The 12,655-nt window shown below is 40.1% G+C and overlaps 1 protein-coding gene across 9 annotated transcripts in view; it reads left to right on the forward strand.

Annotated features, from left to right (window-relative positions):
* ATP7B (ATPase copper transporting beta) overlaps nt 1-12,655 on the forward strand; it is an 80,141-nt gene that overhangs the window by 32,264 nt on the left and 35,222 nt on the right. For all 9 annotated transcript variants that reach the window (XM_043504468.1, XM_043504469.1, XM_043504467.1 and 6 more), the window contains 4 exons: nt 474-1,707; nt 6,051-6,320; nt 7,049-7,212; nt 8,091-8,252. In XM_043504468.1, coding sequence (XP_043360403.1) covers nt 522-1,707; nt 6,051-6,320; nt 7,049-7,212; nt 8,091-8,252 — 1,782 coding nt within the window. In that variant the 5' untranslated portion in view covers nt 474-521. The remainder of the gene's footprint in view (nt 1-473; nt 1,708-6,050; nt 6,321-7,048; nt 7,213-8,090; nt 8,253-12,655) is intronic.

Here is a 12,655-nt window from a genome sequence, read left to right on the forward strand (position 1 = left end):
TGTTTCCTGCAAATTGTTCATACCCAGACTGCTTTTTCATATGAATCCTATAAACTGGAGCAAAGCTCTGGAAGATTGTCTCCCCCAGCCCTTTGTCTGTTGCATACCTCTTGCTCAAAGGATGTAGAACATACATACTCTGTAGTATGTAAGTAACTGGAACATTATTTTCTCATAAGAATATTTAAATATTTAAACCTCTGTAACTAAGACTTTCTTGTTAGATGGTTGAGTGTGGGAATCCTCCTTAATGCCCATCTGCCTTGCTTTATTTTTTATTCTGTCACATCTTTGTAAAGAGAATAAAATCCTTGAGCCCATAAGGAAATGTTACATATCTTTGCCAGTCAATATTTAGTTTTAATTGACTGGCATCTGTTAACTTAGCAGCACTTCCACCTGTACAGAATGTTACTGTTTTAGAACTCAGAAGTTGCATCTGTTTTATTTTGTTTATTTTTCTTGCACTTCAGGCTTTGTCTAAGTCTAGCCCCCCTGCTAGCTGTGTATGGGAACCAACCATGAAGCAGAATTTTGCCTTTGACAACATCGGCTACGAGGGGAGCGCTGAAAATATGCCCTCTCTGCTTCCTCAGACGAGCACTGTCACAGTCAATATTTTGGGTATGACTTGCCAGTCTTGTGTGCAGTCGATAGAGGGCAGAATTTCCAAGGTGAAGGGCGTTGTGAGCACTAAGGTCTCCCTGGAGCAGAGCAGTGCTGTAGTAAAATATATACAGTCAGAAATAGGTCCCCAAGAGATTTGCCAGGAAATTGGAGATATGGGCTTTGATGCCAGCATTGCAGAAGAAAGAACTACACCATTATCTGTAAGATCGACATTCTTGGGAGAAGCACTAATGAAGCTGCGGGTAGAAGGTATGACATGCCAATCTTGTGTCAACACCATTGAAGGAAAGATTGGAAAACTACATGGCGTGTTGAGAATCAAAGTCTCCCTCAGTAACCAAGAAGCAATCATTGCTTACCAGCCTTACATCATTCAACCTGAAGACCTCAAAAACCACATAGATAACATTGGGTATGAAAGCACGATTAAGAGCAAGCTAGCCCCATTAAAGCTTGGTATGATTGATCTAGAACGCTTGCAGACTACAAGCACAAAGAAAACTCCAGACAGCCTGAACAATAGTAATGTGGAGCCAGTGATGGGCAAAATGAATGGTACAACTATGACACTGGGAGTAGAAGGGATGCATTGCAAGTCTTGCGTCAAAAACATTGAAGGAAATGTATCAGGTCTTCCAGGCGTACAAAGTATTAAAGTGTCATTGGAACATAAAAATGCTGTCGTGCAATTTAACCCAAACGTAATTACCCCAGTATCTTTGCAACAAGCCATTGAGGCCCTTCAACCTGGTAACTTTAAAGTATCTCTCCCTAATGGAGTGGAAGCAAATAATGGAGAGCTTTTATCAAAGGCAGCATTTTCATCACCTCAGTTTCGTATTATGTCCTCTGGGGATCAGCTGACAAGCACAACTGTGCTTAGTATTGATGGAATGACCTGTGGATCCTGTGTACAGTCCATAGAAGGCACAGTGTCCCAAAGGAAAGGGGTACAACATATATCAGTTTCGTTAGCTGAAAGGACTGGAACCATACACTACAATTCAGCTGTAACTAATTCAGAAGAGCTAAGAGGTGCTATAGAGGACATGGGATTTGATGCTTCCATTCTCACAGGTACTTGCATGTTTTCTATAAGTAAGCTAGGAGAAATTAAAAACAATTACTTTTAAAATTGATAGTTGGTGTGTGTGTGTTGGGTTTTTTGTTTGTTTCGTTTTTAGGGTAGAAGGGACCATTATGATCTGGCCTGCCCTGTATAATACAGGCCGTAAAATTTCACCCTGACAAATTATTTACTTCTACATTCAAGTGAGTGTGTTATTGGGCAAAAGAGTTGTTTTAAGTTACGGTATGAAGTCAAAAGTCTAACCAGTAATATAGTGGCTTTTAAATAGCAGAGAACCTGAGAAAACATATGAGCTGCACTCCACTGAAACAGATTTCCACTCTTCTCCTCTCCACCCACCAAGCTGGTATGAGTATAAATAATATACACGGGGAACAAACACTCTAATAAAATACCTTGCGGTTAAAAGCAACTATTTCCCTAACTGGAACTGCTGCCTGGCATTTCAAGGCATGTCCTCACTGCAGTTGGAGGTATGATTAGTAGCTGGTGTAGATGTACCTGTGCTAGCTGTACTCTAGCTAGATTGCGAAAAATAGAAGCTAAGATATGGGCTGCGTGAGCCAGCTAGAGTAAAGTTAGTGCATATATGTCTATATAAGCTGCCGATCACACTTTCGGCTGCAGTGCAGATGTATCCTTAGTAGATCTTCTGTACCTCAGTTGTAGAAATGTTATGCCTAGGGCCTAATCCTGCTTCTGGTGAGTCAATGTCAAAACTACTATTGACTTCAGTGACAGGCGCTGGAACAATTATTATAGTGGGGATGCTGAGAGCCATTGAATCAAACTGTAAACCCTGTATGTAATGGAATTCACTTCAAGCCAGGGGGGTGCAACAGCCCACTCTGCACCCCTAGTTCCAGCACTTACGTTCAATGGGAGAAGTATAATGTATAAATCAAGTACACTGTGTTGAGCATGTGTTTAATGGTTAAGATGTTGCAATAGTGCATAATCTCATTTACTTGGTGAATTTCAAAACCAAGAATAATAGTAAAAAGCTATGCTTTACTCAGCATATAATTTTGACAGGTTTCCACACCCCTTTTTGCTATGTCCCATTCCTAGGTCTTATTTTTGGACACATTGATTTTTGGCACTGTCAGCCGTTGGGGTGGGGTAGGGAGGAGTTTGTTGGTTTGTTTCTTTGTTTGTTTGGTTTTTTAATTTTTAAAATTGAATTTATCTTTATTGGATGCATTAGAACTAAATGAATAAATATAGCTTTCACACCCTTTCTTCATTTTTAGAGGAAAATTTGCTTTTTATACATTTAGTGCAATTCTGCATAAAGTGTAGTAAACAGGTGTGCAAAGTCTGAATGACAGAAAAATACATTTTTTAATATGTGCTTTTAGAAAGAATGGTAACTTTTTATGGAGTTAATACCTTTCTAAATAAAGGCATTAAATAATTGTGCACAGGCTTATTGACACAGAAAGGAGAAGTGTTTTTATATATATATACACACACACACATTTTTAGAGGAAATTATTTTATATGCAATTAGTACATTGTTTATTCAGCTTTGTTTAGCAAATGCACAAATATTCCAAAGTATTAGTGATAGAGAGAGAAAAACTATAACTATAGAACTAGTTACATACTAAAAAGCATAGTCACCTTTCAGAGATGACCAAGAATTTTAAACCACCAAGAAAGGAAACAGACAGAAGAGAGAAGCATTTCATGCCACAGATTGGTAGTACCCAAATGGCAGAAACCCCTGTTCTGGGAGCTTGAGACAAAACCACACCTCCTTGGCTGAACCAATCGGAAGGTATTCTTTAACCCAGGGGCCTCTTGGGGAATCCCATATCATAGGAAATTGTGGTGCATTTTAACATTCTGAATCCACTTTATGGATTTATCCATAGATATTTAATTACTCCACATTTTCCCAAGTCACTATGAACACAGCACTTTATTTATTGCAGCATATTAAAATATAAATTTGAGCTAAAATACCAAACAAAAGGAGTATGCCTGTAGATTTATAAGAACTATGTAAAGTTATCAGTTAGGCTTATATCTGTTGAATTCTGGACCAGAAACAAAATGTCCTCTTTCTACATAATGTCTTAACTTGTATTAGAAGTCTCTTAAATTTTGTAAAGTTTTTGAAGGGCATAAATCTAACCAAAAAAAAGCAAAACATAGAACACACAGAGACATAGCACCATTCACCTCCCATATCACTGCCCTACTGTTCAAAACCATTAAGCGTACATTGAAGCCAACTGGTTGACTATCGTATAATCACTGGTTTCAGAGTAGCAGCCGTGTTAGTCTGTATTCGCAAAAAGAAAAGGAGTACTTGTGGCACCTTAGAGACTAACAAATTTGTTAGAGCATACGCTTTCGTGAGCTACAGCTCACTTCATCGGATGCCACAAGTACTCCTTTTCTTTTTGCGTATAATCACTGTAAGTATAATTCAAACTAGTTTTATATTATTTTATGTCACCCACTTTCACACACATTCATTCTTGTTTTTTCAGCATTACTTTATACAAAATACACCCAACCTATCTTTAAAGAAATCTAATTGGTTGATGCACCTCATTGAGACAAAATACAGACTTGGTTTAAACTGTTTTATGTAAAAGCGTTAATTATACCCTGTACCAGAGATAGCACTCTTTTCCCACAGGCACAGCACCAACATCCACCCTCCTCTTCTCTTTCAGAAAACAATTATGCATACAGTCAAAGCAAATTGTATGCTATTTTATAGATAAACTACCTTATAAATATATTCAATTTATTTTTGTTTTGTAGATAAGACTCTTACACGTGTTATACTGGTTTTTCAGTATTATTCTATACAATATACTCAGAGCCTAAATTAAAAGAAATCTAATGGTATAAAATTGGTTAATACACCCAACTATGAGACAAAATGCTGGATAGTTTAAACTATTTTATGTAAAAAGAATTGATAACACTTTTTACTACTTTTCCCACAAACTGTGCCCTTTTTGTTAAGGTCATCCTGCTCTTTCAGAATTGGGAATATAGATTAAACAACTGATTAAACTTTGATTTAATAAATAAAATAAAACCAGGAATGGGGTATTAGGGAAAACTGTGTTTTAGTATTTGAGGGACAGTAGATAGTATATTTTAAGACCATTTTGTTTGTATTTTAAATGCTTTTAGCTATAAATATTTTGCATTATTAACTTGTGACTCATTTTAGCAAAATAAAAAAAGTTAGAAATCATGGAACAGACATCTATACCCACAAAATAACTCACTCTTAAAGGTAACATGAACAGAACACGAGAATAAAAAAGTTGGTCTGGATTTTTAGGGATATTTTAATAAACTGGCAGGGCAGCAGAGGGGAGACCTTAAGCTTATAGCAGACTTATTATTCATTTCCACCTAGACTTTTTTGTTACCTTTTGATTTAAGGTTGTAGGCTGAAAATCCACATCAACACAAACTGTAAAAAGCAAGGAAATAAGCAGTAAAGTCATTCAGCACTCTGTCTACACTCCATCCATCAGTTCCTTCCTCTTCTCAATCTCAGCTCACCACCCACAGCCCAACATATCTCCGCCCTCCTCCCCAGTACCCATTAGGCAGCCTGCAAGCCAGATCAATGGGGCACCTCCTTTAGCTGCTCCCTGGCTTAGTGTAGAGAACTAGTCTATGGATCTGGCTGGCGTTGGGGATTCTCCATCTGGGTATTCTACAGAGGTGGCCTACTCAGTGCCTGAGAAGGGGAGGAATTGATCTCACTGGGCCTGATCCTGAGGAATGCTAAGTACTCACAATGTCCTTGACTAAAGTGTGACTTGTGGGTGCTCAGTACCTCTCAGGATCAAGGTTATACACTTTTACACCAGTGCTCACTGCTCAATTTATGGAGTAGCATTTGGATTACCTGCTGAGAAATGCACTTGTGTTCTAATCCTGGTTAGAGATCAGGTGCTGAGCTGGAGTCCTGAAGGAAAGGAGATGAGGACAATATGAACATGTAACTGGGCTGCATTCTCTAATGCTTTAACTGCCATGAAGTCACCCTCAGGGTAGATATTAATATCAACAAACAGACAGATAGAAGGGGATCATTCGCTGATTGAAGATGGATTGCCACTAAATAAAGCAAAATGGTCATGCAGTGTTGGTAGACTGCCCAAAAGTAACAAGTTGCTTGTGACTAAGGAAGCCAAGATCACAGGGTAGTGAGTCACCCTGTCATTTGAAAAACCTTGGATGTTTCTGTTGTTAAATGTGTTTCCAGTTTCCTTTTTTAAAACATTTTATCATGTTCTGTTAACCCATGTTAATTCTGTTTATGGTGTGTTTATTCAAGATACCACCACTTTGAAATGTATGGATCAACCTCTTTTCAGGGATGCTACAATTCACCCTAATGCTTGGGAGTCAGCTTCTCAGAGAACAGAAAATGTTTCTGAATCATCTCATCAAGGCTACATGTCTGATGTCCAGCCAAAGAATTCTTCCCTTGATAGTCCAAAGCCACCTAGTGTAGCAACAACCGAAAAGTGCTTTATGCAGATCACAGGCATGACCTGCGCATCATGTGTGTCAAACATTGAAAGAAATCTGCAAAAAGAAGATGGTGAGATGTATAAAATTCCTATAGAGGGTCTGTAAAGTACTTTGGGATCTACTGGATGTGAAAGATACTGCATTCTGTCAATAATAATTAATACATAGCGCTTTACACAGATCAGTGTCATTATCCCCACTTTACATATGGGGAAACTGAGGCACTAGGTGGGAAGTGACTTGCCCAAGGTCACCCAGCAGGGCAGTGGCAGAGCCAGGAATTGAACCCAGGTCTCCTGAGCCCAAGTCCAGTGCTCTGTCTCCTAAAGCTCTATTCTTGTTATACACATTAAAATGTATTCTTGAGGGTAGGTGTAAATAATATTCTTAATTAGTTAATTTTGTACTCATGTTGATACTAGCCATGCTACTATATTCAATCCGTCAGTGACTATACCAGTTGGGGGATATACCGGATAGTAGGGATAGCTGCTGGATAGACCCATAGTAAGACATAGCACCTCCCCCAAAGAGCTTCCAATCTGATTCTCATATTCTTCTAATGCGAATGGGAATTGCATGAATAAATTAAAGGGAAGAATACCTATCTTGAGAAACGGAAGTTTTTGTCCTATTTTGTCAATATGCTTGTGGCATAACATGAGAGTGGGGAGAGTGATTAAAGCCATTAAATGTCCAAGCATTATATTACTGGTGTGCCCCTTGATTATCAGTTGCATTATGTGTTCCTCAAAGGAGGTACACGTTTCTAATATAACCCAATTGCTCCCATTGCAGGTATTGTTTCAGTGCTAGTAGCACTGATGGCAGGAAAAGCGGAGATAAAATACAAGCCAGAGAGCATTCAGCCTCTTGAAATAGTACAGCTGATCCAAAACTTGGGCTTCGATGCTACAGTCATAGAAGACCATACTGGTACAGATGGCAATGCAGAGCTTATTGTGAGTATCACGGATAGGAACCTAAGGGGTTTTGTGGTACGTGTACAAGTTTGACCGGAATGTATCTTTGCAAAGGAATCTATTCTAGTGGTTGTGTTTTTGAACAGCTGTGGTGCTGGATGCTGCTGCTGATTTTCTTAACTACTCAAGAAAAAAATTATTCTAAGGGGGAAAAAATGTTTTGACTAGGTAAAGAGATATTAACACCTACCCAAGTGCACAGAGAAACCTTTTTTGGCAGGAAAACCCTGCACTCCTCATGAGTCCAGTGAAAACTTTTTTTTTTTTTATCAGTTTCACAAGCAGTGCAAACTTTTTGCATAACTTTGAAAAGCCCCAAACAATAAGTCTTCATTAACACATATCTTCAGACTTGCTAATACTTTTTTTCTTTATGGCCAGAATAATGGTGATCAAATACATAATAATAATTAGAGCCCTGCAAATCTGTGGATATCCGCTTCGTATCTGCTGATGCGGTTGTATTGTTTACTATATTTGCGGATCATGGATAGGATGCGGATCCAAAATTTGTATACATTGAGGGCTCTAACAGTAAGACAGGGTAAAAGGTGGCGCATGGAATGTGGGTCGGATACAAGTTAATTATTGCAGATGCAGATTGGATGTGGATCCAAATTTTTATATCCTCGCAGGGTTTTAATAATAGTACCTGAAACTTCATGCAAAGATCTCAAATTCTGTATAAACTTTGCAAATTGTTTATACAGGGCCAAATCCTACTATGCTCTATTTCCAACTTCTGAAATAAAGGCTGCTTCTCTGCTTCCCTCTTCCCCCCACACCCCCAGTTCCACTTCAGGGAACTTCTCTCAACTGTGGAGATCACTAACTGCATTTACATTTCTGTTCTTCAGATTACGGGGATGACTTGTGCTTCTTGTGTTCACAATATTGAATCCAAACTAACCAGAACTAATGGCATCTTCTATGCCTCCGTGGCACTTGCTACCAGCAAAGCTCACATCCAGTTTGATCCTGAAATCATTGGACCTCGAGATATTGTACAAATTATTGAGGTAAGTTATTAAAACAAACCAATAATAAATATAAGGTGATGTTAAAACAAATGGAAGTGACTAAAAGTGCTGAGAGGCTCACTGACCTTTGCAGCTTTAGATAAAGTACACTTTCCCATATGTGACAAAGCCAATAGTGTATGGTCAATGGAGGCTACATACTACAAAGGGTAGCCTCCAGTGACATTAACCATTTCAGTGCTTTTTAAAAGTATCAATAGCTGGTAAAAATGTGACGTACTCCTCATTACTGCTCAGTATACTGCACCAGGTCCTTCTCTGAACTGCAGATAGACCAATGGAAGTTACCTCAGACTGCTTTCTACTGCCACCTAGAGACTCTAAGAGCCTCTTTGCAGCAAAAAAGCACTAAACCCAGGTAAATACCACTTTGAAAACGTAAGGTAGACCTTCAGAGTCACAAACACCAGAGTTATGAACTGACTGGTCAACCATACACCTAATCTGGAACTGGAAGTTCGCAATCAGGCAGCAGCAGAGACCAAAAGAAAAAAAAAGGCAAATACATTATAGTACTGTGTTAAATGTAAACTACTAAAAAATTAAGGGAAAGTTTAAAAAAAAAGATTTGAAAAGGTAAGGAAACTGTTTCTGTGTTTGTTTCATTTAAATTAAGATGGTTACAAGCCGCATTTTTCTTCTTCATATTAAAGTTTCAAAGCTGTATTAAGTCAATGTTCAGTTGTAAACTTTTGAAAGAACAACTATAATGTTTTGTTCAGTTCCAAACATTTCAGAGTTACCAACTGCGATGGGGTTCCTAGGGTGCAACCTGGACTATGGGACTGCTGAGCCCTCTGTCCCACCAATCTGGGGTTCCCTCTCACACTGTGATGCTGTGTCAAGCCACAAACCTCTGACAGGCACTGCACTTACGCAGACATCCACAGGCAGGGACACACCCAACTGAGTTACATGAATGATCTCCCAGCCACGCATGAACCATCAACAGGGAGGCTCCAGCCAGTTCCCCCCACCTCCCCAGCCTTGCACTCCAGAACTGTACCGTCTTGCTCTAGTCAGAAGCTTGGCTAGTGTAAGTTCATTACCCAGTTTGCCTCTTCCGTGATGTGGAGAGGACACACGCTAGCCTTTGCAAACTGAGCTGAGATTTCCTAAGCACTTCAACCAAAACACAGATTTAGATAAAATATAAAACAGATTTATTAACTACAGAAAGATAGATTTTAAATGATTATAAGTAGCAAGCATAGAGATCAAAGTTGGTTACTTAAGAAATAAAAATAAATTCGCAGTCTGAGTTCTACAAACTAAACAGGGTTTGAATCAAGCCGTGTCTCAGAGGGTACAAACAGGTCACATATCCTCAATACACAGGCTGGGACTCTTTCCCGGCCTGCACCCTCCCCAGTTCAAAGTCTTTGTCTTCCAGATGTGTTTCCAGATATTAAGTTGTGGAGGGAGCAAAGCCAAATAAAGATGTAACTCCCCCTCTTTTATAGTTTCTTCCACACCTTGCTGAAAATATCTTTGCTATGATGTGGATTAGTTCACTCCCATGGCGTATGTGCCTCCTCCAGGAAATCTCTAGGATAGTGGATTCTTTTCTTGATGGATGTTGATGAGCCGTTGACGCTGTCTGGCTACTCTGTTGTTGTACCTGAAAGGTTGGTTGTGGGTGTTCCCAACCTCACAACATATTTCAGTAACACATACAGCAATACTTCATACCCTCACATGTAATGATAGCACATACAATCCAATGGGATATTAATGTTCAACAGATCAAGACTTTTAAAATGATACTTCACAAGGCATACTTAGTACAAAACATATAATAATTATATGATGGTGGTGAATATGGGGATTCCAGGGTGTTACTTTGAGGTACAGAGTGTCACATGAACAACCTCCATTCTGAGGTTCTATTGTACCTCAATTTTAATTGGAATTGATTCCCATGGTTGTTCAGAATAATCAGTGAGATGCACAATAGATGTTCAGAGCAGACTCTTAAAAGCAAAACACCTTGTAATATGCCTCTAAAGAAAATAATACCAACTCAGCAGTAACCACTATGTCCATAAAATCTGTTACATAGTGAAGTATCATCATGCCAGTTTTGCTAGGGATGCTTTTAGTTTTCTCCAGGAGGGACAGGAGGGAGTGTAATTTATCTGTGTGAACAGTATGGCAGAGAGTACAGTAACTCCTCCCTTAAAGTTGTCCCGGTTAATGTTGTTTTGTTGTTACGTTGCTGATCAGTTAGGGAACATGCTTGTTTAAAGTTGTGCAAAGCTGCCTGCTTTGTCCACTGCTTGCAGGAAGAGCAGCCTGTTGCAGCTAGCTGGTGGGGGCTTGGAACCAGGGTGGACCAACAGTCCCCTATCAGCTCCCCGCTCCCTTAAGTGCCGGCAGTTCAGCTGTCCCTCCCCCCACTGCCATGTGCTGCTCCTACCCTCTGCCTTGGAGCTGCACCCTGAGCCTCCTGCTTGCTGGTGGGGGGGGAGGGAGAAGAGCGGGGCTAATGTCGGGGTGTCCCCCTCCCCCTTGCTCCTGCACCCCGCTTACCCCATCTCCATAGAGCAGGGAGACACACGACAGGGCTCAGGATGGAGGGAGCTTCCTGACAGCAGCTGCTGCAGTCTCAGATTGCTGATTAACTCAACAAGGCAGTGTACTTAAGAGTGGGTCAGCCTACTTAAAGGGGAAATGCACATCTCTCTCACACACACACACACACACACACACACACACACACACACACACACACACACACACACACAGTGTGTGTCTCTGTCTCTGTCTGCCATGTTGTCTCCCCTCCCTCCATTCCTGCTGCCTTGTAGCATGTGAGGCTACATTAACAATGAGTTAACCCCTTGAGGGCTCAGCCAATTGCTAGTTCATCATTTAGCAGTAAGGCATTCCCTGGGAAATATCCCACCCTCTGACTTCACCACCTCAACCAAGCTTCACAATCATCATTGCTGTGTGCAGTATTAAATTGTTTGTTTAAAACTTATACTCTGTGTGTGTGTGTGTGTATGTATGTGTATATATATATACACATACATACACTAGTCTTTTGTCTGGCAAAAAAAAAATTCCTTGGAACCTAACGCCCCCATTTACATTAATTCTTACGTGGAAATTGGATTCGCTTAACATCGTTTCACTCGAAGTTGCATTTTTCAGGAACATAACTACAATGTTAAGTGAGGAGTTACTATACTATGACAGGGAAACAGATTGTACCAAAATCGGTTAAATTCATTTTGTGCTCTAGGATATTCCTTCAGAGAGTGTTTCCAAACTGCAGAATTGGTACAGCCTTACAGTGAGTTGCCAAGTAAATGGTGGGAGTTACTGATAAATGGTACATTAAGCTGTAAGGTGGTGGTGGTGGTTCTGTAAAGCAAATCCTACCACTGGCCTTTCAGATAATGCCAGTTATCAAGTGTAAATGCACCTGTGCTAACAGTGGTGGTGTTTATATTCCAGTAGCCCTGCAAAGTTCCAGTCAGATTTGGGGTCCCATTGTGCTGGGCACAGTATAGAAGCACATGGAAAGGCAGTCCCATTCTAAATAGTTTGTTGCTTTGGCTCCTGCCATGCTGCTGTTCATTGCTGCTTTCTATGGTGGCTTGACATATACCTGCAGTACTGTACCGTTAAGGAGATCCTATCATGTTTATAGATTCATAGATATTAAGATCAGAAGGGACCATCATGATCTTCTAGTCCGACCTCCTGCACAACGCAGGCCACAGAATCTCACCCACCCACTCCTGCGATAAATCTCTCACCTATGTCTGAGCTATTGAAGTCCTCAAATCATGGTTTAAAGACTTCAAGGTGCAAAGAATCCTCCAGCAAGTGACCCCTGCCCCATGCTACAGAGGAAGGCGAAAAACCTCCAGGGCCTCTTCCAATCTGCCCTGGAAGAAAATTCCTTCCTGACCTCAAATATGGCGATCAGCTGAACCCTGAGCATATGAGCAAGACTCATCAGCCAGATACCCAAAAAAGAATTCTCTGTAGTAACTCAGATCCCACTCCATCTAACATCCCATCACAGGCCATTGGGCCTATTTACCGTGAATAGTTAAAGATCAATTAATTGCCAAAATCATGTTATCCCATCATACCATCTCCTCCATAAACTTATCGAGTTTAATCTTGAAGCCAGATAGGTCTTTTGCCCCCACTACTTCCCTTGGAAGGCTATTCCAGAACTTCACTCCTCTGATAGTTAGAAACCTTCGTCTAATTTCAAGTCTAAACTTCCTGATGGCCAGTTTATATCCATTTGTTCTTGTGTCTACATTGGTACTGAGCTTAAATAATTTCTCTCCCTCTCTGGTATTTATCCCTCTGATATATTTATAGCGAGCAATCATATCTCCCCTCAACCTTCT

Source organism: Dermochelys coriacea, chromosome 1 (assembly GCF_009764565.3).
Source record: "Dermochelys coriacea isolate rDerCor1 chromosome 1, rDerCor1.pri.v4, whole genome shotgun sequence".
Lineage (NCBI taxonomy): Eukaryota > Metazoa > Chordata > Testudines > Dermochelyidae > Dermochelys > Dermochelys coriacea.